Source organism: Centrocercus urophasianus, unplaced genomic scaffold, assembly GCF_019232065.1.
Source record: "Centrocercus urophasianus isolate 14NV4802_14NV808 unplaced genomic scaffold, USGS_Curo_1.0 seq_22, whole genome shotgun sequence".
NCBI classification, from domain to species: domain Eukaryota; kingdom Metazoa; phylum Chordata; class Aves; order Galliformes; family Phasianidae; genus Centrocercus; species Centrocercus urophasianus.
The window spans coordinates 15,657,866-15,679,979 of NW_024884778.1; the positions used below are offsets into that span (position 1 = coordinate 15,657,866).

At 37.9% G+C, this 22,114-nt stretch overlaps 1 protein-coding gene across 1 annotated transcript in view; it reads right to left on the reverse strand.

The window, feature by feature from the left end:
• Positions 1-8,071: 8,071 nt before the first annotated feature.
• Positions 8,072-22,114, reverse strand: part of SLC6A11 (solute carrier family 6 member 11) — a 79,253-nt gene continuing 65,210 nt past the window's right edge. The window contains exons 7-14 of the mRNA XM_042823559.1: positions 19,958-20,061; positions 16,205-16,329; positions 15,552-15,664; positions 14,627-14,764; positions 11,947-12,049; positions 11,057-11,157; positions 9,565-9,735; positions 8,072-8,224 (exon numbers count right to left, since the gene is read on the reverse strand). Coding sequence (XP_042679493.1) covers positions 8,072-8,224; positions 9,565-9,735; positions 11,057-11,157; positions 11,947-12,049; positions 14,627-14,764; positions 15,552-15,664; positions 16,205-16,329; positions 19,958-20,061 — 1,008 coding nt within the window. The remainder of the gene's footprint in view (positions 8,225-9,564; positions 9,736-11,056; positions 11,158-11,946; positions 12,050-14,626; positions 14,765-15,551; positions 15,665-16,204; positions 16,330-19,957; positions 20,062-22,114) is intronic.

Sequence of the window (22,114 nt, forward strand, 5' to 3'; positions counted from 1 at the left end):
TTACTTTGGAGCATAATAACTTACATGTAGAAGGCCATCTATTTCACGGTCATTCCAAGAACTTGAGGATTACAAATAATTAATTCCAAACAGTGATTTGACAGCAAAGGTTTCAGAAAACATGGAAACAATCTGCAGGATGTAAGCCTAATTAACACTTCCAGTTGACAGCTGCAGTGTAGGTATGCCAGCTGCCTCTGGTAGCATCCTTTGAAAAGACACCTCCAGCAAAGGCCAGTAACGAAACAGCTCAATCACTCCAACATTGTAACCGTGTGATTTACTTGCACAGCTTGTTGCTAAGTGTCTTACCATAAATATTTACAAACACCTCCTACTGTGGCTTCAGAAGATAAAATTATTCTAAGAATTAAGCTCAGGCTTAAGTTGAGCTATGAGTTTGATCACCTCAGACACAGGTAAGGGCAGAACCTCTTCAGAAGTGATCATGCTGGCAATGTTTCCACAGGTATTAAGAAAGCTACACTGCTGCATTCGCTGCCTGTTTCCTGGTAAATTGATTCTTTGCTCAAGATTTGTCTGCTCAGTGTAGGGTACGACACTTCATTTTTCTTCTCTGTTTAGCATTTGATTACAATTTAGTTGTCTCCAGAGAAAACAACACAGAAGGAATTTTTCTGGAGAAGGCCGGCAGGTGTTTAAAATAAATCAGGCACATAGTAATGCCTTCCTGAATCTCTGAGAAAAATTCAACACTGCACGTCCACCCTCTTTTTCCCCCAGGACGTGTTATGGGTTCTTACTCTTCCTTGAAGCACACATTACTCCTCATTATTTTAAAAACTAAAACCATTGCTGTCACACTGAAATAAGTAGCTCCGCAGCAGCAGCTTCATATTTTTAGAAATAAATTGTAATATACCTTCTCCGTAAAGAATATAAATGCAATTTCACGTGCCGCTATGACTGCAAAGGAAGCTCTCTTGGCTCTGCGTGCCCGGTTTTGCTGCCAAGCTGTGGGGACAAGGAGATTTTTGCTGGCACGTGCTGCCACCTAACGGTATGGAAGCCAGATCTTCGGCAGAGTGGGAGCTGCAACAAAACCGGATGGAGCTGCAGAAGGATCTGGCAAAGCAGGATCTGCGGCGCTGTGTTTTTACTCTGAGACAGCAGACCACATATCAAGTATACGTAAAGAAGTAGAAAGAGCCAATGATACAGTTCGCCTCTACTTGCTTTCTGCAAGCAGCGAGTATTGCAAGTCGTTTTTAATATTATCTTGTAGGGTCATCAGGCTTAGAGCAATTGCAACCAAAAGGTGTCCCCACTGCACCACAGAAGTGTCATTAGAGGTACCTTTCTAGAGCACCTTGCAGCTGAGGAGGCTGTTAACCATTCTTTTTCTACTCCACATCAAAGAAAGAAACCTTCCCCAGGGAATGCCTCGACATCACATCATAGCAGAGCACAGGGGCTACAAACTACATAAGCTATTTTCTCAAGTTTTGGTTCTCCCTCAGCTAGCAGAAGTCCAAAATTTAGATGAAATTAGAAAGGCAAGAAAGATCTGTTTCAGCTGGCTCTATTTGAACAAAGATTGGCAGCTGCTGAAAGAAAACAACATTCCCAGGTGTGAAAAGTACTAACTTCACTGAGTTTTAGTATTTACAGGTAGTTCCAGAGTCCATGAAGGTATCTCACAAGCTTATATTTTAATAACTAGTCTAGAGTTACAGTAGCAGATTTAGTGCCCTCAGTGCTGTGCTTTCAACTCCATCCCACCTGGATGTTATTACATTATTTCCCAAAACAGAACTACTAATTTCCAGTACAGAATTACCTATTATAACATTTGATTTTTTTTAAAGAAGGGACACACAGTCTATAAAGGCACAGATAGATTAAACTCCTTCAGCTAAATACATAAAGCTTGAGTTTACCACATCTCTATGCAATAACTCAAAAGACAAGCAATGTGTAACAGGAATGTGCCAAGCCCAAGGCAGGTGTGATAGTTCCAGCATGGACATGCAAGATTCTCAGTACATTCAGTGGAAAGAAGAGAGATGCAGAGCAACTTGTTCAAATGATTTAAGTAATTAGGAATTTTAGAACAGTGACAGTATTGTACATAATGCAGGCTTACAGTTTGAACCTTGCCTGAGTGGGACAGACGATGGATGAACCTCCAGGGACTGGATTTAGCAGAGGCAGGAGTAACTGGGAAACAGTCTGCGTATTCTGTTAGTCCAAATCCTACAACAGTTATGCCAGCTCAGATCAATAGCACACAAAAGCCTCCAGTATAATGGAAGCTACAATACCAGAAAAATAATTGAGACAAAAGCCTATCATCCACCTCACACTGCACAACTCCAACCTGATACATCCTTGATGAAGGTAGAATTAACCACAGGCAGTGCATTCATGGTATCAGCTCCAAGTGAAAAAAGCTGTGTAGTACCCAGCAATCATCCTTAATGTTTCATTTATACTCTTTTTCCTCCTATTCCTAAGAAATACTATCTGCCTACCTCCTCTTGTACCGCTTTCCTTTTCTTTCTCCATCATGGCTATCATGTGCTGTCACATATAATTAATTCAAGCAGCCAGTAACCTCCAATGCCATCACTTTCCCTTCTACTGTAAAAGAAGAAAATTGCACTGAAGAAAAATGTTTAGAAGGGGAGCAATGACAGCCACAGAAACAGTAGGAACTAAAATTTGGAGAGAAGTACATTCTAAAAGAGCCCCAAAATACTTTCCATAAAATCTGAAGCAAAAACTTGATAGCAGGAACTTTTAAACATATCATGGGTTGGTTTTCTGAAGAGTATCTAAAAATAGGTAGATAAAAGCTGATTAAGTATCACTTATGATACAGAGTGCTTTCCTCATGACAGACAACAGGAAGAAATTGGTTGGGTCCTAGGATTTTTAGCTTGACTCTATTACTCTCTTCATTTCCACTTTACCTACAGAGCATTATATGTTTTGTTTTTATTTGCTAGTATTTCAACAAAGACAATAAAACCCATTTCACTAGAAAATGGAAGGAAAAAAAACAAGCCTGCAGGCCCAAAAATATTCTTGGGTACATTTCTGTTGAAGTTCATGCATTTGTTCTTCTGAATTAATTTGGGGGCAAGCTGAGAGTAGGGCTTGGTTAGAAAGAGTAACAGTGTTTTGTCATCCCCACTGAAACAGAGCTCAGCACAGCATGGTGCTTGGCAGCAGCCTCTGATCACTAACTACCCAACAAAATTTGCTCCTGCTGACAAGCCCAGTTGTGTTGATTCAAAGATGGAAGGATATAAACACATAAACTGCCCTGATGTCTCCCGCTGTGTACAAATAATGACATTATACCTCTTCCCAATGCATAAAGATTGTGAAAGCACAAGTGGTGCAATGTCTTGACTGCATCCATTTTAAATGGTTTGTGTTGTCTTAATCATTTCTACCTCTCGCTTGTGCATGGGATGCCAGGACTTCCTGATGCCAGTGCTGATCAGAGCACAGCAAAATTCCACGTCACTAGCTGCAACCAAACTTAGAATTGGCCCTGGAGGTGTCTGCCTGAGTAACTGCGGTTTGCTCTTCTGAGCATGGCATGGCTTAACTGCAGTTTTTAGCCCTTTGGGAAGAAGAGAAGAATGATTCATCTGAGTGTACTATGATGGCTGTTATCAATTAAGTAAAAAGAGATCAGCCAGAGCTCTCAGATTTCCTGATAGATTGTTTTACAATAAAGTTTAGGAAAGGATGCTGTGCCGCTTGTAGTAAGTACTGGGAGTTGGCTGGCTGAACACATCAATAGCAAGCTGATAGAAGCTGAAAGCATATCCCAAATATTGTCGCCATCCATCTACAGCAAGGGACTCTCAGCTGCCTTTATGCTTCTCTTGTTTTGTTTTTGTTTTGTTTTGTTTTTTTTTCCACTTACGACAACACATGTATTTCTGTTTGCTGGTATCAACAACAAAGCTCAAGGCAATGCTTTTCACAGGGTGGACAAACACAGGTGATGGTCAAGGCAGTTGAAGGTCACAGATGCATAAAATTAGCTTGAAAGCCCAAGCAGAGCATTGTACAGTCTGTGTGAGCAGGGCCAGCAAACAAAACAGGTGTGACTGTGACTGGAATTCAGATGTGCTGAAGGAGTGCTAGACATGGCTGGCACTGGTTGCAGCTCTCAGTGAGCAAAGGTCAAAAAAGCAGAAGGAACAGATTTTAAAATTAAGAGATCTGCTACTCTTCCCTCAAATTCTCACCTTTGATCACTTCAATCCATAACATATGCAGCAGTTGGAAGATGGTATTTATCTTGCAGCAGTACCTCCCTTCAGCACAAATATTTGTATAGCCAGGTAATAAACATTATGGAGAGTTACAAAGAGCTAAATGTGTGTTTTTATTGGGTAAGGTTTCAGCTAGATTGGTTCCTGAGCTGGCTCTTTCCATGGCTTTTCTAACAATGCTGAAAAAGCAGGGCCCAGAAAAATGCAGTCACAAGGGGGAAAGTATGGGAGAATTCAGAAAGTAGTGGCTGATCTGCCCTTTTCCATGGCAACATGGATATGATAAGTAAAAGAGACATTAACTTGTGAGATCTGGATACTTCAGTTCAGTTTGTTTCAGCCACAGATTTATTGCATGACCTCAAATGACTTAATTTCCTCATTGATAAATTCCCAATTTAAAATTGAGGGACACATTTCTGCTCTAAGAATATAGTTGTGCTTATTTCATTTGTCAGGTAAGGGTGATATAAAATACAAAGATATAAACTAAAACACACAGAATAAATTTTGCCCATTTTCTTTAATTTTTAAAAACAAAAACATATGAAATCTTGTGCCCTTGAAAACCAAAAGAATCTTTCTATGATCAAAATGTTACATAAACCTTGGACGTTACTGATTTTTATTGAATTATTTTAAATAATACTGTGGATACTTCAGAAAAGGGCAATACTGTTTCTAACACATAAAAAAATCATCACAATATAGTTGTTTTCTGCATTTTCCACCTTCATATTGTTTCAAAAACAAAAATAATAATAATCACAGTATTACTAGGAAATTTGCCCTCCCACAGCCACCCTCCCAAAAAAAGAAATATATTTTTAAAAATATCAGTAAAGTGTTAAACAAGTCAGATATTAAATGCACACATTTACAAGCACAGCATATTAGCAATACAGTATAATGCTTTAGACCATGTCAAACCACATGTATGTGTATAAAGCTAGCAGTGAAATGGTTCATAGCAGCAGAACAGGAAGCCTATTCCATACAAAGCACACAGTTCCTGTGCAGATATTTGGATGAATACTACAGTTCAAGGTACACTGACAAGCCAAAATGCACAAGTCAGGGTTTGTATTTTTTTTCTGCTACAGCAACATGTGTTATGATTTAAAGGGTAATCTTGATTTGTCTGAGATTTTCCTTTTGAACCTAATGGGTGGCCCAGTTAACCAGTGTGGATTCCACCTATTGGCACATTTTACTGTAAACATTCATAAAAATAACTTCATTGAAATCACAGCGAAAGGCCAAGCACGACCTAATAGTGCAGCTACATTTGCTCATCCTTCACTGAAAATGGGTTGATATTTACATCACAGGGCTCATCTATGGTTTTGGGGTCTTAGGTTCTGGGTGGAGAGAAAAACTAGAAAGGAACACCAAGTTAGAAATATTTGTCACTTACTTGGACATAAGAAAAAAAATACTAGATTCTGGAGTGGAACTGTTTTCAGCTTGCAGTCATGTCATTTTATTTTCTACAGCTACATAACTCAATCTAGAGTTTCAGTTTTGGGAACATTTCTCTTTATCATATATAATTTCCCAACTGAGAGTGATTTTCATTAGTCACCTCCAGTTCTGTATGCCAATCTCAAGAGACCCCCTGAGCTAGCCCAACATTCACAAGATAATGGCTTTGCACTATTATGAAGGCTGGCTCCTTCAACATGTCCTTTACTAAGCACCTAGTGATAGAGACATGCAAATTCAAGCAAGACTTTGAATGTTTGAAGTGGAATTGCGGTAGGAAAGTTTTTAGACACCAAAAATACAAATAAAATGAAGTGAAACAAAATAGACCAATTAATGCTGTCACTTGAGACAGTGATTCTATGAAAGATGCTTTTTTAACAGGTATGGTATCGAGATCATAATGAAATTTTGCCTACTTATACAGCTCCACGTAATATTAAGGTGTGCCTAATGACTTCCAGTGAACTGTTTTCACTACTAAAGCGCCAGTAGACACTTTTTTTTCCAATAAATTCATATGTTGGTATCTGAGGTTTGCTGATCTTGAATTGCAGAGAGGACAGCAGATTTCATGACATTTTGTCAGCGTTCTCTTAGGCTGTTTGTCTTTCCCCACTGAATACTGTGCAGTATTCCTCCACAGGTTTATCATCCAGCCATTAAATGAAAAACAGGATGGGAAAAGAATTAATTGTCCAGAAAAAAACATTTTGGAATATTGGCAGAAGGGAAAAAAAAAGAGAGAACCAAGAGTCTACCCACAGATTTTGATACTTGAAGCAAGCATTTGCTTACCTCATGGTAAAATTCCATCAGTTGGATTCGTATAAAATCTGTTTTCAATCAGAGGGAGTAAGTTAATACAGCCGATTGAATAAAAAGGCTTCATATCAGAAAGCTCTACTATTGCCTTTGTGAAACAAAGAAGTAACAACTTCCCAGCCCTAATTCCTACATCTGCACAGTGTACAAATTACTTCCTGGAACTCTGGTAAAAATTAAGGACCAATTACTCTGGTGTTCCACAAAATAAATTGCTACTCTAACTTCAGTGCAGGCCTCAATACCATTCAGAGTAAAAAATCAGTGCCTAATCTGAGAGTTTTTAGAAAGTATCTGGAAAATCAGAACAGCCATGCAGTGCTACACATCACGATTACAGGATCCCTGATTTCTTTTAAGGGGATTGAACAGACAGACTGCCAAATGTTTGAAGAGACAGAGGCCAAGGTATGGAGAGCTCTAAACCTGATCTTTTTTTTCCTTAGAACATCTCTGCATATCTCTCTACATAGAGAGACCCTGACCTCCTCCTGTTGTACAAGCATAAACACATTTCACTTCAGGGGATGGGAAGTGTCAACCAAAATGAAGTACTGGCTACCCAGCCACTAAAGAAAATGAAAAAGCTTTAGAAGTCTTCTGAAGCAGTACATGTCATCTCAGAGGGCATTAACTTGCAAGAAAAGAAAAATTTATAACTCTTAAAAAATACACATTCTTAATCCAATCTCCAGAAAAAAACCCAACAAAGAACAGTGACTCGGAAGTGGGGCTATCTCACAACATTTTCAGGCCTGTTGGAAAGAGATGGAACATGGAGGGAAGGCAGGAAAAGCAGTCGAGGCGGTGCTTCCAAGCTTCACAAAACTTGCCCTGAAAGAGGAGCTTTGTTAGGTGCAAAACTCAGTCTTGCAGCTGTGCTGGCCGAGAAGAAAGGCTGAATCATAGACGGCGTGGTGCAAAAGCCACTGATCTCAGTTGGAAAAGCTCCTGCTGGTTTCAGTTGACTTTGGGTACAGCCCACTTTAGACAGCTCTAAGGTAACGGCATTTAACATGTGTGTTAAATAATGTAGCAACATATCCTCAGCTTCTTCCAATATAAACAACGGGACATTCTGGTACTTTTTATATACATACATTAAAAGCTGAAATGGTCTGAAATACCTGGAGATTAGAATGCATATAGCTATACAACGTCACACCTGCCAGAAATCAGAGTAGAAAAGCTTTACAGCCCATTATACAGGTCTCTCTAATTTCTAAAAAGCATTTACTGAAATTACCATATTACAAGAAGTCATTACTAACATATCATATAATACTATTTCTTTTTCTTTTACATAATCTTATTACTTATATAGTAATTTTTAAAAAATCACTTTTAAACAAGTATACAATTTGCACTTTAAAATTAACTGGTTAATAAAATTTTGTGCAAAACAAGCCAGCTTCTATAATTAAGTGAATTTATTTATTTTTATACAAAAAAAAAAAAAAAAAAAAAAAAGAAAAAAAAAGAAAAAAAAAAGAGTTCTTTCAGAAATGTGTCTCCTTTTCCGTAATGGCTGAAATGGTGCCATCTCCTTTCAGTTTGGCATCGCAGTCATTTATTGCTGCAATGTAGCATCTTCCTCCAAGTTTCCCTCTCATCTTCAGATCCGAGCTAGGTGTAATCAACTTCCTGAATTTCTAGAGAATGCAAGAAAATGGAAATCATTACCTTTTTCCTGCTCACAGTATTTCTCAAACATTGACTTTAAAGCTGTCTTTTCTTGGAAGTCTCACTTCTCGTGACTTGTCCACAAGACTGCATTGCAATTCTTTTCACATCACACCAGTGCAAACGATAGAGAAGGAAGGTGAAGACAAAGTAAAAGAGAATTTTCATGCTAACTTTCAGTTACAGTCTCCTTCATGAGTAAATTCAGAACAATGCTCTGGCTATAGCCTGTTTCATAGATTCACAGGGGTTGGTAGGGACCTCTAGAGATCATCAACATAAGAAGGTACTAGTGAGATACCTACTTTTATTGTGTATTATCTAAGGAACTGTAGATAGAATCATAACATTGTTCAGGTTGGAAAAGACCTTCAAGGTCATCAAGTCCAACCTCAACTCAACCATAGTACCCTAACTCTAACACCCACCACAAAGTCACGTCCCTGAACACGCCATCCGGATGGTTTTTAAACACATCCAGGGATGGTGACTCAACCACCTCCCTGGGAAGCCTATTCCAGTGCTTAACAACCCTTCTGTAAAGTTTTTCCTGATGTACAACTTCTAAACTAAACTTCTAAACTATCTAAACTTCTCCTGGCGCAACCTGGGGCCATTTCCCCTTGTCCTCTCACCAAGATGACAGAGCCATCTTCTTCTGGAATATGAGAAATCCCCAAAAGCTAAAAAGATTTATGTCCTTGTTTCTTTGATCATAGGCATCTTCACTGTCTTTTGAGAAATTTTCTTAAATTTAATAATCTTAGTCTAGACCTGAGATAGCCTGATACCAAATCTTAGTAAATTGTACTGAGTATTTATTTTTGCCTCTATTTCTCACTTAGAGAGCTGTAATTGGAGAAAGTGTCCAGCAAACCTATGTGAGTGTTTGCTAACCAGCTCCTGGACGAAAATCCTTGGGACACAAACATCAATTATCAAAATCATGGAAAGACTTGAATGAAAGGCTGATATAAACCTTCTTGATTTAGATAATGTTATAGACATTTTAAATTTCAAATTCAGCAGGAAAAGGAACAGCAGATTAGAGTACTGGTTAGCTACTACAGGCTCAAGCCAGTGAAGGCAGAAAAGCAGTGTGGAAATTCCAATGAAAACAGAGAGACTACAGATGCTTCTTTCCACCAAAGACAGTGCCAGGCTGCAAGAGTCAAATACCATTGGAAAACATATTTGGAGCCTACCTGAAACAAAGGCATTGATTTTCTGATGAAACTGTGCATAGTCTTACGCAAGCAAGACTTCCATTCCAACTTCTTTGTCAGTATTGCTAAACTGAAAATCTCACCTCTATGAAAGTGCCTTCTGCCTTCCAGAACTTAATGCAGATCCACAAAGGGATACAAATCATGGAAGAGAGCGCCATCAGCCACCCTATGCCATAGCCCCAGTCAGGATATGTATATACATTGTTATACTTCAAAGGCTTGTATTTCACCAGGAAAAAAATGAAGATTCCCTGAAATAAGCAGAGAAAAATATTAGCAGTATTTCAAATAGCACTGCCTGTCTAACAAGAAAATGATTGTGTGTTTAGGCAAGGCCAATCTACCTAAGGGTAGGAAGCAGAGCTTTACAGTCAGAAAAAGAAAAAAAAAAAACAACCAAAAAACAAATAACACAGCAATACATTCTTCTATGTACATCTGAAATCATGTGTCTCAGATCCTTGCACTGAAATTAACAACCTTTCAAGTTTTAATCCTATTTACCACTCAGTGACAATAAAACCTGCATTTTGATGGCGAACAGTACCTGGGCAGGAAAGATTAAGTTTTGCTACCATGAACCAGCTGTGATTAGGTGACACTCTCCCACCTGTCATGATGAAAAATGAAAGCCACAGTTGTCAAAGTTGCCTTAATCTGCTGTCATAACTGCAGTTCTGCAGGCCAAATCTTTCATCCTCTCAGAAGCTCTAATATATTTGTATAAATTAAACCAGTGTATAATTAAGCAGTTTAGACTTCCTACGTTTACATAATACAGAAAGTTGCCATGTGTTTACTCCAAAGTCACAACAAGAGTGTACAAGAGCAAGTGACATTTTCTGCATTTCTGAGTCGGAGAAAAATAGACAGGAATTTTCACAACCTTGAAAATGGTTGAGCTCAATGAGCCTGGATCTTCAGGTGTTCTAATGTCTGTGCTTGCTATCACTTTGTTACGGGAAAACTGAGAAGTTTTAGTATCTAATATTCAAAATCTTGTGGATCACGTTTATGGGCAACTTGATCATGCATCTTTTGTAATTTTGTCTCTTTTATGTAGCCAAAGCACAGTGCTGTACTTTCAGCTTCCTCCTTCCCCTTCTTCATGCATATGAATCGTATCTTTTGTTTATTCTACTATCTAAGCTAGAAGGAAAAATGTGCAGACTTCTTTGGAATATGTCTAATCACCCAAAGAGAGGGGAGGAAACAGGAGGGGGGAGTGACAGGGAAACCTACACAAGTCTGGAGGAGTTTGAGTTATGCTTGGTAGGTACAGAGTGTATTACCGAAGCACTGAAGAAAAATCTCTCTTATATTGGCAAACGTTCACTTAGGCCTCTGAGTTTATCTCTTCCTATTACTGTATATACAAAGATTTCTAACAATTCACAGAACACATAAATTTAACAATTTTTAAAGATTCTATAGTTTTTGCATTAAAACATACACTGCAAATCAATAGGTATTTTTCTCAACTGTTGAACTATTAACAGCAATAAAATTCCAAAACTACACACAAAATATCCCTTGCATCTAAAACAAGTTGCTCAGATATTCTATACTTACTGCACAAATACCTGGAGTTAAGACCATCCAGCACCACTTAATCAATGACAATGGTTTATACCCAATCATATCCTCAATGTTATCATAAAAGCGATTGCTGCCTGCCCAAAAAAGCAAAGCAAAAGATGATGTAGAATGTACATGCACAAGGTTACAGAGCTCAGCATTTAAAAGTGAACAGACAAAAATGTGGGTTCTGTCAAAGCTTCAGAAATTGAGGCTGCTATCTCTTTGTCTCACACATACAACTGTTTTTTGTTCCATGCTTCTGGCAGGGATTGCTGCCTACATACATGTCTGACAAATAGCAACAGAGAGCAGTAGTGGGCAAGCTGTCAGACAAGAATGACTTCTGTCAGTAACAGTTTGAGTAGCCCAAGCTGAAAAGTACATTTCCTACAAGCTCATGCATGAATCCTTAATTAGCTCACGACACACGAGATCTGAAATTCATATATGCTTTACAAAATAACATTCTGAGTCTTTTGTATGCAAAGAAATGCTTGAAGAAGTGCCATGAACATACCTGGATCTGTGCTGGTTTTCTCCTGACTTTGCTGACAGAAGCAGCAGAGTGAGGAACACTACTACGTCCCTTTTGTGTTAATGAGGTATGAACTTGAAGTGGATTTATCTGTGAGTGTCAGATGTAGAAAGGAACGTGGCCTGCACAGACATTTTGTGAGAGAAGAAGGACTTATTTCTTTCTAAGGCAGCTAGTGGAAAGTGAAGGTCAGTCCCAGGAAAGGGCAAGAAAAAAATCCAGGAGAAAGCATGGGAATGTAAAGGGCCCTGCTTTGCAAGCGTACATGGCCTATGTGTTTGTTTTCCTTGTGGAAACAGAAAACTTCATAAATACTCAAAACTGCAGCAATTTTTCAGTGACTCACCATAAACCCAGCCTATGCAGACACATTCAAATATGGCAACAAAAAGAAGGCACATGCCACTAGCTGCATAGGAGTCGAATAACTGAAAGACGTACATTCCACCCTGCAAGACAGATACAGAAAGAGGACAAAAAAAAACACAAACAAAAAAAACAAAATGAAGTGTCATGTTGGCAATGGTATGAATAATTCATAACAAATATGTATTTAATTTCACAACCAGTCTGTTGGTTATCTGGCAATCTTCCTGTCAAAGTGGGTTCCTTCCTGAAAAAAGAATATGCATTTTTCACTGATTTTTGTGAACGACCTCTTGTTTCAAGCACTTCAGATTGTTCCCTATGCCAGCTGAATGCTGCACATTTGCTTTAAGGTAGTAAATAGTGTACAAAGAGAACTACGTTGCACTTGTTTCTGAAATGCTATCCACCTCCATACCTTTTTTCTTCAATTTCACTTGTTATCACACAAAATGTGATAGATGAATGCAGGAGATTTTGATTTCCAGATCAGAGTAGAAATAGGGTTTTGTTTGTTTTTATGTCTGTACCACTAATACATAAACAAGTTAAAGTGCTGGGAAAGAAGGCAAAATCTATTGCTACTAGAATCTCCAGTGGCAGAGACTGCAAAACAAGTAATTTGAATATAACTCAGACTTTCGGCTGCATTAATTACACGAGTCTATATTAAGTGATAAAGCATGAAATAATAAACATCCTGACTCAAGCAAGCTTTTTATCGTTAATGGTTTTTTTCTAACAATTAAAAATTTGCTTTTTCAAATTATTTTAAAATAACCATCATTGCATTTCCAAAAATCAGAGCAGCCAAAACCAAGCAGTATCTTCAGTGAGCACAGAATCCATACACAGTGTGCACTTGGTTATCAATGGTCCTATAATTTTCTGCATTATGTAGTACCACAGCACAAATTAGCATGAAAAAAGGTATACATGCTCAACCAAGACATGTTTGTCTTGGTTTTATCAGTATTCCTAATCACTACATTGTGCAGCAGGCTGTTGGGTGCTGGAGCACAGTGCACTGTGGAGCTGTACTTCCTAGGTCCCGTGATTCAAGCAGTCTCAGTTACTCCTATGTGACAGTCTTCCTCTTCCTTATTACTTGAATACAGCTTAATTATTTAAATTGTCACATCTATCAAAAACACCATTATTTTCTTCATTTCCTGTATTTTTTCTCATTCTTAATCAGAGGTGCTCAGAGAACTGGCTGACTTTCTAGAGTCTTTGCCTCCAGGCAAGACGAGAAGAAAAACTATAAAGTCAAATTAATAACATTATGGAAAACCTGACTAATATTATACGAATAATATTATACCAATCTACATGCAAGATACTTAATCTCTTATCCCATATGCATTCAACACTGAAATAATAATGAGATTCACAGACCATTTCAATTGAAATAAATCTCATTTCAGCCACTGCATCATTTAACACCAATAGTCACCATCTTCTTTTTTGAATGAGCCCTTTACTTCTGAATAAAATTAATAAACTTTCTTGTGGTGAGTTTTCAGCTCCTTCAGGCTGAGGTCTGTGTAACTTCTGTTCAACTGCAGAGGGTCAGGTCTCTTTTGAGAAAGACATCTGAGTAGACTGGTATAAAATGTCACTTCAACAAGAAAGAAAAAAAGAAAGCAAGCAACAACAAATTTCATTTTGTCCTAGTCTCCATTTTTCTCCCATGGTATGGATGAAATTTGTTCTTCTTCAGCAACAAAGCAAACTGAAAAGTACATGGTGCAAGGACCATGGATCTCTGCAGAAGGAATGTAAGTGTCACCAGATGAGTTGATAAGCCCTGGGAAGCTGCTTCTCTGGGAAACCCTGCCTGATACTGCTGGACAAGAGACGCATAGTCGACTTTCACAGTTAAGACAGCCAGGGTTCTCCAGACACACGTTCCTCTGGCATTTAACTCCACAGCTCATCAGACTTGCAACACTTGTTCACTTCTCTCCCTAGTGCAGGGAGGCTCTGATGTCTGAGCAAGTGAAAAAACATGAGCAGAGGAGAGTATGGACTCTGCCTGTATTGTCAAAGTTTTGAGAAGCTAAAACAAAAAAGAAGACGACTGTTTATTCAAGTCACTCTCTAAAGGTAGCACTGAGCAGCAGGACTAAAATCCTACAAAAGCAGCAAAAGATCCCAGAGTTTGATTTGTTTGAAAAAAAAAAATTTTTTTTTTTTTTTTTCTCTTATCAAATCAGTTTCTGCTCAGAAATGGACTTTACTGATGGGGTTGGCCTGATGATATAAAAATCAATCACATTTTAAGCTTTTTTTTCACTTCATCATCTTTACTAATTTTTTCATCTAACATTTTATTGTCTTCAGATTGGTCTGCCCAGAGTAAGTCAGCTGAAATCATCATCAGTATATGCGGTTGGCTGGTACAAAGCAGATGGAATTTCCTTGGCCAGATAAATTCAGCTAAGATATTTCCTAAACTCAAAAAACTGAGTTTAGGAATAAAACTGAGGACACGTTTCAAATGTTATAAATTAATTGATAACAGTCTCTCAAGGATTTTGTAGTCATATTTCTGACAGTGCACTCTGTCTATGGCAAACATTCACGTGCTTTATCTGTCATTCTTGTAAGACACACATTTCCTTTAGTCTGTAGGTGTTGAACAAAGAACCTCTTACCTCAGTTAACATTATTAGACCAATGAAATATGACACAATGGAAAGGCCAAGAATCAACAGTTCTCTTCTGTAGCCCCTTCGGAAAATCTTTGGATACATATCTACAACAGCTGTCACAAGGCTTTCAACACACACGAACTAGAACAAATGATAAGAAAGTACAAATAAAATATGTATCTCATCTACTCCTGGGATTTGGATTTGCTACAAAACACTTCAAATATCCTTCTATGCTTTCATCATTGAGAAAAACTGAATGATCCCTGAGGATACTATAAACAGAAGCTCAAACTGAGAGGAACATCATTTCAGAATTAAAAAGCCTACAGCTATGGATTTCCAGTCTACCACCAAATTCAAATATTTGAAGCCGCTAATATTATCTCGGAATTTATTTGCCCTGTAGCAGTTGGATTACATAAAACTTAAATCTTTCAAACATTGCTTGAATGATGTGCGACTTTTGTAGGACTGCAGCAGAATTTCATTCTAAGGAAACTGTTTCTCCAAGGTGAAGCTCTTTCCATTTTACAGAAGAAAGACATTCTATAAAGCTATTAAGTGCCCAAGATATCTAATGAGGGAGGGAAAAAGCATTCCTGCTACCTTTAAAAATCATCAGAAAACCAGAGACCCGAGTGCCTGGCTCACAGCTCTGGAGCAAGGTTTCCAAAAGAGCCACCAAAGTGAATGCCCAAATATAGACTACATAAAGCTGTATTGAGGCTGAAACAATGGTAAATAATAACAGAATCTCTATTGTCACATAAATGAAATTCAAAATAATAAACTTGAATCAATGGTTTTAGGCAAGGAATTAAGTCAAGAATTCATTTTTCCGTGAAGATAAATGCTGTTTAAATCAAGGATGATGACACACACATACAAGGAACTTCAAAGTATTTGAAGTGTGTTTATTTCATACCTGACTATCTAGTCCAAGGAAGATGAGCATCATGAAGAACAGAGTTGCCCACAGAGGAGAAAGAGGCATCATGGTAACAGCTTTAGGGTAAGCAATGAATGCTAGTCCTGGTCCTGAAACAAAAGAAAACAAAGTAAACAGTTTCACACAGTTATATACTTTATATAACGACAATAAAGAACTATTAACTTTCATTGTGTTTCTAAGTCCAAGTGATGGTAATGTAAGTTGGATAGCTAATTTCTTATAAACATGGGCCTTATTGTCTGTCTGGACTTAAAGTAAGAAATTTTATACTTAATCAATGTGAGTGTCTCAATGTATGTGCTCGAGAGAAAAAGGTACTGACATTAGGAGATGGTGTAAGCAGTCTAGATATCAAAAATACGTGGTTGGATAGCACATCTTAAGAAGGAGTTGAGATGACTTCCAAAATTTTTTCCAAAAAGCTGTAAAGCTGTTTTCTCAAATAAGTAAGAACTCTTCACATGGAATTATTCTAACATATTCTAAGAGGTAACAGGTGTTTAATTTGATTTCTTTTCAAAATATCTGCAAAACAGTTAACTTATCCAAAGGATGTGACACAGACTAGCTATTCTGACAACTCTGGGTCTTTCTTCTGTAATCAAAAGACTGCTTTTGGAACTTACCTGATTCTGCAACTTCTGCAATGGGAACACCTTGTTCATAAGCCATAAATCCAAGCACTGAAAAGATAGCAAAACCAGCAACAAAGCTTGTGCCACTGTTCAAGCAGCAGAGCATGATGCAGTCTCTGAAAATATAAATAAGAAATACTGCAGTTGCCAGAGCTTGGGTTTCATTCATAGAATGAGCCATAAGATTAACATCTGTTTCTGTTTTGATTTTTTGTTTCTGTTCGTTTTCTGTTCCGGGAAGGAAAAGTGAGAGGGAATCTGGATTCACTGATTAACAAGCCACTGAATTTTTGAAAGCAAGTGCCCAACAACCAGTGGAAAGAAAAGAAAGTTTATCTAATTTTCCATCAATTTTTAATAAGTATCCTTGGTAGAAAGGCATCAGAGTCAGACTGAAGTCCTAACGGATTTCAAATGATGGGAAACAGTCAAATTTTTATGAAAACTTTACATTCTTCCAAATGAATGTCTTGACAATCACCTGAATAATTCAGGGACTCCACCCTCTATCTTCACCTTGCCTGACAGCCTGGATATTGCTGGAAATTCATTCTACATTCCTTAAGGAGCTTCTCTGATGAGAGAGAAGAGTCTGTAGAGCTTTCTGCATCCCTGCAGTCACTTCCTTGTCTATACACATTCTCTAAAGGCAAATTCACATTACTCTTTTAATCTTAGAATGGAAGCTTGATCAAGAACACTTTCTTTTTCTTTCAAATGTTGTCAGTTTGTTAACAGCAGGTGAAATTGCTGACTTTTCATCTGTACCACAGCAAGCAGCAAGGAAGCCAACTCCTGAATTGCGAAAGGGCTTATATGCAAAAATTATGTTGCTGAGGTACAGTCCCCAGTACGACGGTGGGGAACTGCTCTGTGTCCAGCAGGGAGCTGGATCAGTTCTATAAATACAGAGCACATGAAGCAGGAACAAGAACATTTTTCTCTTCTGTCTACAGAGTCTGAAGATAATTCTTTCCTTAGGGGTTTCTTAGCTTACTAAAAATTACAGGAAACTTCTGTACATATATATATATATATTTAAACTATGTGGAAAGCACTGCCAGCTGATTTTACTGCCACTATTTTTGTCTGTTCAGAAGAATCACTGTTGATATGAACTGTTGTAAATCCACAGAGGATCTGGCCTCAGGTAATTGTCTCACTGTCTTAAAGCATTAAAATGACAGATTAATAAAGACAATAGAAGTTCATTTCCAGCTCAAAAATGTGCATTAACTTGGTTGCAATTAATTTACAATATTAGTGATGTGGATCAAGTTGCTAGTAAGAAAACTCCTTTTCCCACTAAAATATGTAACATCATCATTTTCCACTGCAATGTACCTTTGTGCTCCAGTAGAACAGGGTGCAGAATAGCAGCAGTATGCTACAATCAGACAACAAACTGTACATACTACAAGAGGCAAAACCATGGCCTGATTTTAATTTTTTAAGTGGTAGTTAGGATGTAAGTTTAATTCTGCTTTCTTTTTTTGAGAAAAGGCAGCATTTTTTTTTCTGTCTCTGTATGTCTTAATCTGTTAACAGCCTAGTTTCTCTCAGCTCTTTCTGCAGTTAACTTCTGCCCTACCCATTTCCTCAGTTTTCTGAAGAATCTTATTTTGTGATGCCATCAAATCTGTCCTATTGAGGAATTTTGTGAAAATATTTTGTTAACTGAATTGCAAAGCTTGAATTTATTAAAAACTATTCTGCTGCAGCACCATTCTCAGGAGCTTTAAAAATGAGCGGCTGCCAATCTTCTTCACATGGGTGCCAACCTATGCTGTCAGAGGAAATAAAATTACATAAGCTTTCTGGTCACAAATCAAAAATCCTGATTTTTGCAATAAGTTATAAAACAATCACAAAAAACATTACTGCAGTCCTTGAGGCAGTAAAAAGGTAGTTCCTAAATAGGATGCAACTCAAAAGAAATTAAATAACTGAGAGAATGAGCACTCTTAGTTAAAGCATCTCTAATGCTGTTAAAAAAAAAAAAAAAAGAGAAAGCCCTTATTGCCCACTGCTCTATAGGAGCATTTGTTGCTCTCCTCTCTTTTGAGGCATCTCTATCGTTGTTCTGAAAGTAATGTCCATCAACACTGTTTGAAGTGTTTGGGACTTACACTATTTAATGCAGCAAGATGTCTGGCAGTTTGGCACTCATAGCCATGCAAAACAATAACTTTTGCTGACAAGTTACTTGAGTGTTTTAGATGGCAGAGTACCCTTAATTGCTTTTGGAGAGTTTACATTCAGCTGGTGGATACATTTGTGTGGCTGTGGTTTCCAGATCTCTCTTTCTCTGCTGGATCCTACTATTCTGTGTTTCTCTGACAGAAGCACAAATTGCTGTTAGGAAAACGTTTTCTGAAACCAGCTTCAAATTCTTCAAGTAAAGCTATAATTTAGAATTTAAATATTTTCACAATGGGATTTGTTCTCCCACAGTTTTCTTTTTTTCTTTTGATTTAGAACTGTTTTACAATTTATTTCATTTATTAAAAAATGTAATTTTAGTTCTCTGTCTGGAGATGTGCAAGGTCCTGCACCTGGGTAGGGGCAATCCCAAGTGCAAATACAGATTCGGTGGAAAATAGCTTGAGAGCAGCCCTGAGGAGAAGGATTTGGGGGTGTCAGTTGATAACAGACTCAACACGAGCAGGCAATGTGCTCTTGCAGCCCAGAAGGCCAACTGTACCTGAGTTGCATCAAGAGAAACATGACCAGCAGGTCGAGGGAGGTGATTCTGCCCCTCTGCTCTGCTCTTGTGAGACCCCACCAAGAGTACCATGTCCAATTCTGGGTCCCCAACACAAGAAAGAATGGAGCTGTTGGAGCAGGTGCAGAAGAGATCATCAGAAAAATAATCAGAAAGTTGAAACACCTCTCTTATGAGGACAGGATGAGAGAGCTGGTGCTCTTCAGCCTGGAGAAAAGAAGGTTCTGGGGGGGACTTTATAGCAGCCTTCCAGTACCTCAAGGGAGGTTGTGGTAAGGTGGGTGTCAGCCTCTTCTCCCATGTAGTTAGTCAAGTTGAGGCAGGGAAGATTCAGGTTGGACGTTAGGAAATACTTCTCCAAGAGAATGGCCAGGTGCTAGAACAGATTACTCAGGGAAGTGGTAGAGTTATAGTCCCTGGAGGTGCTCAAGAAGCATTTAGATGTACTGAGGGATGTGGTTTAATGGGAAATATTGGTAAAATGTGGATGGTCTGGATGATCTTAGAGGTCTTTTCCAACCTTGGTGATTCCATGATAAGATTAAAACCTACTGAAAGTCATTATCAATTTCCTTGCTGATATCTATACAGACTTGCAATAACATGCTACGTATGCGTTCTACTTTGGCATCAGTAAACTATGATAACATTGACATGCAGAATAGACCAAACTGTTTTAATAGCTGTTCTTCACGGAATTTTTTTTAGAGCAGATAAACATTATACAATGAAATATGGCACACAAGCATCTATGAAATTTTGTGTACTGTACAGTTGAGCATGTGTGTACTGAGTGACTTGTGGCTGTAGAGGAGTCAGAGGTAATCAAAGGGAATGAAAAAAAAAACCAAAAACTGGAAAAGAGTTCTGAAAAAACAAGTTACACGTCTCTGGTTCTGCAAAAAATGAATCCAATCACTCATGTGAGTTGTTGAAAGAAAAGGGAAATACTTCAGAGTGAAGCACTGCGGAAACTTCCATCACTGGAAATAAATGTAAAGCATAGAATATATTATTACCTGTAGCAGTTATTATTATAGTTGTTGTAACTTCCCAGGGCTGTCAGGCACCCAAGGCATATCGCATAAGAGAAAAATATCTGTGTACCAGCATCCACCCAAACCTAAAGACAAAAAGTAGGGTGGTTAGAAGAGGTCAGGAAGGAGTCATAGTTACATCTACACTGACTGCAAATTTGCAGAGCAAACCATGCAGAGAAATTGCATCTGGCAAAACTTTTCTAAGTTGCAACCTGAAAAATGATACACATTGTGAGTTAAACTCCCCACTCCCTCCTAAAGGTATAAACACGAAATAGCCCACCTGGTCTTTACACATTCAAACTAACCTTAAGTAGAAAGAGACACAGAATTTCTAGGAAAAAAAATCCCAGTGAGTAAAAATCTTTAATGGTTTTATTAACACTGTAAGATATAATTTTAAGCTAAATAAATCAGCTATATTTATCTCATTCTCAACTGATATTTTTAAATTAAAATTTAATAATTTAGCATGAAGAAAAGAAAGACAAAATATGAGATTTATATATACTACACAAATAGATGAACGGAGGAAAGAGAAGACAGCTTATTTAGGGAAAGGTGATAGGTCTCTGTACAGTTGAAGAATAGAAGTCCTGTAGAGCTAATGAAATAAATAAATTCATAGTATCAGTGACAACATTTATATCCTAAACTGACCAAAAACTGCAGTGTAAACCAGAAAAAGAGAAAAGAGCATGAACTGACACAGTACAATTATTGTCCTCACAGCAACCACGGAAAATTAACTTTTTTTTTTTTAAGTTTTAAAAATTAAACAGATTATTTCATTAATCGTTCCACTTAATTTTGGGTGGAATATTACTGGAGATGATTATATGCTTTTAACTTCTGGTTTGGCCATGAGAGTGGTGTGAAGAATCCACACCTGCATAGCTGCACTACTACTTCCAATCCAATAAGTTCTCACTTCTGACCTCTCAGATAAATGAGCTCTTTTAAGACTTTCTTTTTTCAGTTGGTTTTTTTTTGTTTTTGTTTTTAGAGCAGAGCAAGCGAAGCACTTTTCAGAGAAGTAACAAAACAGTGCCTGGCTGATAACCAGAGGCAGTAGCTACGTAGCCATTAACTACTTTGAGTTTGCGACAGGAAGGAGATGAAATTCTACTCAGGTACTGACTTCATGACTGTACTAATAATAGTAAACAAATCCTCATAAATATACAAAGGGGATGTACTTGTTTTGCATCTGATCAAATGAGTCCTTGGTTTCTGGAGTTGCTGAGGGTGTTTCTGTTTAGGAATAGCATTAAGATCACATTTGATTTGCATCAATGGCTTAAATGGTTTCATTGCTGTCATACTGAATAAGATACAGCTGATTACATCCCAAAGTTTCACCACTTGGTAAGGGAAAAACTGCACAGAGAAAGCCTTTTGACAGACGGGCTCTTTAACAAGATTGGAAGCTCCCAAAAAGCTGCAAGTAGCACAGGTCAACTGAAAATGCACGGTCCTCTTAAGCATAAACAAAAGCTAGGAAACTGGATCAGCAGATGTAGAATCTGCTGTTTCCTTCCGTTTCAGTCTTTGCACAATGCATTGTTGCAGGGCATTGTACAGCACTTAGATGAGCATTAGCCTTTCCTGTTGGCATACGCCAGCTCCCGAAGTCTGATTATTCCTGGGACAGCAAGTCCTAGTGGAAATGGGGTCAAAGAGGAATTGTACTCTGAAGTGAGAAACTCCAGAGCTGCTTGAGAACAGGAGCAGAGAGCACATCCTTCTAGAGGTCCTCAAGTTAGTTTGAAAATAAGAGATAAAAATCTGGCCTTAAGTGGTATCTTTTCCTCTAATGAAAACGAGTCTCCTCTAAAGACAGCGACACCTGACTGTGAATCAATATAAAAACAGAGGGAAAAACTTTAAATGTTGTCATGGTTAATGTTGTCATGACAAATGTTCTGTAATCAAGTGTTCACATATTTATAGAAGTTGCATCTGATTGAAAAGCCCTTTGTATTTGTTGCACTCTGAGATTTCAAAGTAGAAATTCCACCAGAAATTGTGGCTAATGCTTAAAAAGGCAGGAGGAAGAAATTTCATTTGCTGCAAAGAATAATAGAATCAGTGTAGCGTTGCTTATAGAGTCAGAGAACCAATGAGATTTGATTT